Consider the following 6367-nt stretch of genomic DNA (forward strand, 5'->3'; position numbering starts at 1 on the left):
CCTGTGGGTCGGGGAGGGGTCTGTGGGTCAGGGGGGAGGGGTCTGTGGGTCAGGGAGGGGTCAAGTTTGGATTTTATAAATCACAACCTTAGCATAAAAAGTGGCGTACGCAAGTTTCTGGGCTCAWATTGTGCGTACGCCAGTTTTATAAATCCGACCCCTGGAAAGTGATTATAAAAATGCTGGCTCAATGTATCTGTTAAAGAAAATGATAAAAGGTAGTTTGTTAAAGAAATATAAAACTGTATAATGTGAATTCATAAGAACTGGTGTTCATGGAGTAGTTAATGTTTTTTTGTTACTTGAACATTATTGCTTGAAATTATTTTTTGGAAAATTTAAGATTTTTTTTCTTTCTGCTGCCAATGTTGGTATGAAAGGCAGAGGTTGATGCTGGGCCTTCATGGATTTAAAGATATTTTCCTGATAAAAGAAATATGTTCTGCTGAGCCTTCTCTGGAAAGTCACATCTGTTCATCATAAACCTATAACTTCACCAGAACCACAGCAAAGTCACATACAGTAGAATTTTAAATTATTTATTTGTGATGTCATCATCATGCAAAACTGATAAAAAATAAAAACATTTTAAAAATGAAGCACTTGCTAAGTGAAACAAAAGCAGATGTGTGTGATTTACACTTTGCTTTCTAAATCCAATAAGAGCTTTCACTTTAGAGCTTCTCMGGACCAACTGGAAATGAGAAATGTAATAAATACAGGTGAATGTAAAAGAAAACTGTCGGCAGTGAGACTTCACATACAGCACAATAAGAGTGAATGAATGAAGCTGAAACAGTTAGTTTGTGTAATTACAGGCAATATGGTGGATTAGTTGTGCACAGATTTACAAAAATAAGTTTTTTACATTAATAGTTGTCTATTGATTCTATTTTCTCTCTAGTTTAAAATACAAAAACATTTTTAATGTTACCTGATAAGAGGGAAAACAAACTTTAATTACATCCAAGATGCATTTTTTTAATAAGGAAAAACAAGTTTACCATTTCTATCAGACTTCTGTTCACCCAAACAGCAGAAAGAAAACTGTACAAGTTTTAACGCACAACAGGCAAATCATGAACAAGAAAATAAAATATGGGCAATCCATCTACCATAGTTGTAAGGATGCAACAAATTTATCCTTAAATTGATTTATGTAAATGCTTTTATTACAAATGCTCAACACTATCCCACTACAAGTCCACTTCAACATCACAGGATGACTGGTAACTTTACATCCTCAGCTCAGATTCACCACGTGTTGTGCCTTATTCTGTCTTTATATAGAGCAATAATTTGAAGGCAAGACGCATCAAACAGAAATCCAAGGTGTTGACGAGGATCTGAAGGTGTTTCCGCCTCGATGGTTCTGGTTCTGATGGAGGAACGGCTTTGCTTTCTGTCTCAGGCATCAGTCTTACGCTGGCAGGAGAGGCGAGAAAGGAAAGCAGTAGAGGGTGTGGGGCGTCCTCTGCAGGTCCCCGCTCTGACGCTGCTGGAGCTCCCCTCCCCAGCACTTAAGCTGGCAGGCTCAGCTTCTTTCCTTTCAGAACTGAAACCACACAGAGCAGATTTATTCATTATCACAGCATGACAAGCTGATGAAACACAAGAAGCTTTTAGGATTTTTTTCTTCATAAACAGCCAATTTCTAAAAATGTTGAGATGTGGGATAAAATTTAAGTAAAAACAGAATGCAATGATTTTCAAATCTCAAACAACTATATGCTTCCATTACAACATCATGGCTTTGTACCGTCTTGCTGAAATGTGCAAGGGCTTCCCTGAAAAAGAATGTTTGTGTTGACAGAAGTACAGGCCCGGACAGACCGTCGGGAGAACCGGGAGTTTTCCCAGTGGACTGCTCAGCTGGCTAACAGCTCCGGTGACACTTGGATATTTGGGTGCAGTCAGTGCACCTCGGCTCACTCTGCTTCAGAAGAGCGAGAAGGGGTCTCYGCAGTCACTAGGTAGGAGTTTCTTATTTTGTAGGAGGGGTTGACCCAAGATGCAATTGGTCRGATTGACGTTGCGGTTTGAAGAAGCTGGAAGCAGCGAGGAGTGGTTTGGACTTTCAAGGTTTACCTATCTAAAGATGATTGGCTGGAGCACAGCTTGGACTGCAAGTCAGTAGCTGTGTTTCCATTACAAATGTGCGCAAAACTTTGTCAATATTCTGTTAATGTCGAAAAACACAGTTTCGCAACTGCGGTGTTTCCATTAAGTAAGAAATGCTATTAAAGTCACGCGTGAATACGTTTGTTCTAGCGATAAGTCATTTCAAACATGGCGGCAATGGATGTAAACACACGCTATTGTTTGCTTGACCTGCTGGTCTTTAAGATTGTCTTGACTTTGTGTCATAAGCTAAAACTTTGGTGGTCAAGAAAAACTTCTGTTAGACTTGATTTCAGTGGTTTGAGTCATTAGTTTTAGCTCTTAAGTTTTGTTATTGGAGATTTTAAAAGTTTTTTTTTTTTACATTTTTATTTGTTATTTTTCTCCTTAGACTTCACTTATTCTACTTACTTTCTGTACAACAGAGTTTAGATGTATTTCAGTTCATATTCACTTTGTTGAATTTTATTTTTAGTACTTTGCACTTTAACTGTAAAACTAAAAATTGTATCTTACGTTTTTTTACTATATATTGGGTCTTGTCATTGATGTTGCGTCCACCATGAGCCTGGACGTAACAGCCCTCTGCTGACTGGAAACAGTCAACACCATGTCTTGGGTCTTATTGATGTTCAGCTTTAGGCAAGAGCTGTCACACTAATCCACAAACCCTTGAAAAGCTGATCCAAGATGCAGTGACGGGCCTGACAGCAGAGACTAGAGCACAGTGTCATCAGTGTATTTCACAGAGTAAGAATTGGGCTGTACAGATCTACAGTGGTAGAGGATGAAGAACAGCAGAGAGAGCACATAGCCCTGTGGAGAACCAGAGGAGGTGTGTAATAATTAAGAGAAAGGAGCAGATCAGCACTCTGTGATCTGTGGGTTAAAAAGTCAAGTRACCACAGGATGAGCTGGTCATCTAGTTGAAAGCGGGATCAGAGTTTGTTGGCAAAAATGTGAGGATGAAGGGATGTGGAGGAGAAATCCACAAACAATAGTCTGGCGGATGATTTAGGTAGTTTAAGATATCGGTGTACAGTAGAGCTGGGTAGAAAAAAAAGATTTAATCGATCTTGGATTTCATTTAAATTTGGGGATATCGGTTCATAGAGCGTGAGATTGATTTTCCCACGACCCTAACCTCAGTAGTCTTGTGTGTGATAAAGCAGAGGTGCTGTGTCACTCCTGGCTTACCGTATGTTTACATTCGATTGCCGTTCAGTGCAGACAGCTATTTCACAAAACTAGGATAGGGGATTAAGCCAGGATTTTAAGTCTTGATTAGGTTTCACAGAAGCAGTGGTGCATAAGTTACCATGTCAATTTATTCTGTGCATCTAACCTGCTCCAGACCAGACTAACAGCCAGGCTTAGTCAAGTCTTATCTGTTCAGTCAGTGGTCACACACATCAGAAACCAATGTGTTTTTTGGACTTTTTTTAATCAGTTTGCATTAAAATACAACTGATTCATTTTGACATTCAGTCAATAGACTATCACATGCATTGAGGGGATTTGAGAAATGACTGATAAAGAAACAAAGGTGTTGTCAATGAAGTCAAGCTTTATAAGTAGCTCCAAACACGTGTCGTCCTTTACAATGGCGTGCACATTTTTGAATGATTGGTGATGATGAAGCACTTATATTGAGAAGAGTTTTCAGACAGGACAGAGTGTTTCAGGACAGGTCAGACCCGTTGGTTTTTCCTAACAATTACCTTAATGAGCAGAAGCAGCTGGATGAAGTCAGAGACATATTGTGTGACCAAATGCAGCCAAACTAATTGGTCAGAGTTTCATTATACAAATGGACAATGACCCAAAACATAAAGCCAAAGCAACCCAGGAGTTTATTAAAGTTGGTGATTATTCTTGAATGGCCAAGTCAGTCACCTGATCTCAGCTGAACATTTCACTTGTTAACCCCTTAATCCTCAATGTACTGCCCGCTGTACATTCCCAGCTTGTGGTTACTTCCTGCCTCTTTACAGCCTGACCCACCCACGCTACCAGGGACTTTGAATTTGCATAAAAATCTCTTCAAACAATTTGATTGGTTGTCTTACTTTGACACCTCATTTGACCAGCTGGGTTCATCTATAGACTATCCAGAGCACAAAAAGTGTGGCAAGTCCCTCATGTCCCACCTGTACATGGTACAGTGTTTGACTAGAACCAGCCAATCAGCTCTGAACTTCATTTTGACACTGTCATGGACTAATTAAATCTGTGTCACCTTGACACCATGTCCACTGCTCCTATCGTAGGATAACTCATGTTATTTCTTAATCTGTTTGTTCCAGATGTCAGGACTCCAGCATCGTGCTGACCTCTCTCTTTGTGCAGATATGTTGACTCTTTGAGCTGAGAGCTGTCATTGGCTGATAGTAACATGAGGCGGATTGTGACTGGCTGTACATTGTCACATGGTGTTAACTGAGGATATATCATTGGTTTGCCATCTGATGACGGTGGCCACATTCAACAGACTTTCTCATTGTTTTCTGTTCATTGTCTGCCCAGAAATAAATAATTCTGGACCATACACGCAAGACTTTTTCCTGGCATTATTTCAACGTGTTTCTGCCTTTCATCGTCACGACAGACACCAAAGTTGTGTAGTAAATCGAGTTCTTTTATTTGATCTGCAGCTTTAGAAATGAAAATAATAAGTGTAGTTTAACTTCAATAACTAAATACTTGTTATAGTAGTATAACCAGTATTTATTATTACCGTATTTATTTGTGTATAATACAATCTCATGTAAAATACGACCCCCACCTTTTTGTGCTTAAAATGCATAAAAAATTCAATCCTCAAACTACCTCCAATTTCATACAGATGAAGATTTTTCAGCCTTTGCAGTCTTTATACATATCAGTAAAATGATCATTGGACTGTTCATTTTATTTTAACAACATATGTACTAAAAGGTATTTTGACAACAAATATATATCAGCTGTAGCAGCATCATATGAATTCTGACATTTTACACATAGTCCACCAGGAGGCGCCAACACAAAAGTCAGAGACTTCACATGAGATTTGGACCATCTTGTGGGGGAAAAGCAGATTACTTCCTACTCGTGAGCGCCCCCTCTGGTGGGGAAACGTTTTTCAGGGATACAAACTTTTTCAGAACACCGGTAGAYRGCAGCCATTACAGACGAACATGTGTTTGTTGTTGTTYSAGGAGCAGCTCGGTCACACATTAATGACATTAGTTTGTTATCATTACTAAGGTGCAGGACTACTTTTTCCCCTTTTTTTCACATCATGTCTCCTGCCTGGATCTGTTATCATCTCACTCTGAAGCACGGAGGAGTGTCAGAGGTGAGCTCGTTTCAACTGATTTTTACGACGCGGTCTCATTTCTGGACTCAATAATTTTGTGAGTGAAGCCAATATTTCAGTTAAAATACATAAGTAAAAATATTTATCCGAGTATAGTACTACCCCCCAACTTTATGGATGATTTTATGGATTAAATTTTATGTGTTATACTTGAAAAAATACGGTAAGTATAATACTAGGCATGTGAATTTACGCCAAAGGGTTCAAGAGCAATATTTAATTTAATTTGGGTTAGGCCTGTAGGTTAAAAGGTTAAAGACTAAACTTCAGACAGAAAGGCCCACTAACAAACCTGTGCAGTGAAGGCCTGGCAGAGCATTAAAAAGGAGGAAACACAGCGTCTGGTGATGTCCATGAGTTCAACACTTCAGGCAGTCATTGGAAACAAAGGCTTTTCAACCAAGTACTAGAAATGAACATTTAATTTACAATTATTTAATCTGTCCAATTACTTTACTCTGAAATGAAGGGATTGTGTTGAAGAGATGCTTTAGTTCCTCATATTTTTATGAATCATTTTGTTCAACCCACTGAATTAAAGCTGAGAGTCTGAACTTCAACTGCATCTGAATTGTTTGGTTTAAAATTCATTGTTTTAATGTCTAGAACCAAAATTAGAAAAATGTTGCCTCTGTCCATATGGACCTAACTGTAGATAGGTTATTGTTTTGTTCAAAATTCATTGTGATAATGTACAGAACCAAAATTAGGAAAATAGTAGGGGTGCATGCAACAATACATGTACCCGTATTGAACAGTGCTTTAAGTTCAACACACACTTGTATGGAACAATACAGATTTATAAAATTTATTTTATCATCTTGTCTTCTGAAGATGCTCTGTGTTGAAGGATCAGTGGATCTGTGTTCGACTACTCCACCTAGGCTG

General features: G+C 38.7%; 1 protein-coding gene across 1 annotated transcript in view; it reads right to left on the reverse strand.

Moving 5' to 3' along the window:
• Positions 1 to 523: 523 nt before the first annotated feature.
• Positions 524 to 6367, reverse strand: part of LOC106533350 (ER lumen protein-retaining receptor 2) — a gene marked incomplete at its 5' end in the record, with an annotated part of 7008 nt that continues 1164 nt past the window's right edge. Inside the window, 1 exon segment of the mRNA XM_014029615.1 lies at positions 524 to 1555. Coding sequence (XP_013885069.1) covers positions 1521 to 1555 — 35 coding nt within the window.

This window comes from Austrofundulus limnaeus, unplaced genomic scaffold (assembly GCF_001266775.1).
Source record: "Austrofundulus limnaeus strain Quisiro unplaced genomic scaffold, Austrofundulus_limnaeus-1.0 Scaffold927, whole genome shotgun sequence".
Lineage (NCBI taxonomy): Eukaryota > Metazoa > Chordata > Actinopteri > Cyprinodontiformes > Rivulidae > Austrofundulus > Austrofundulus limnaeus.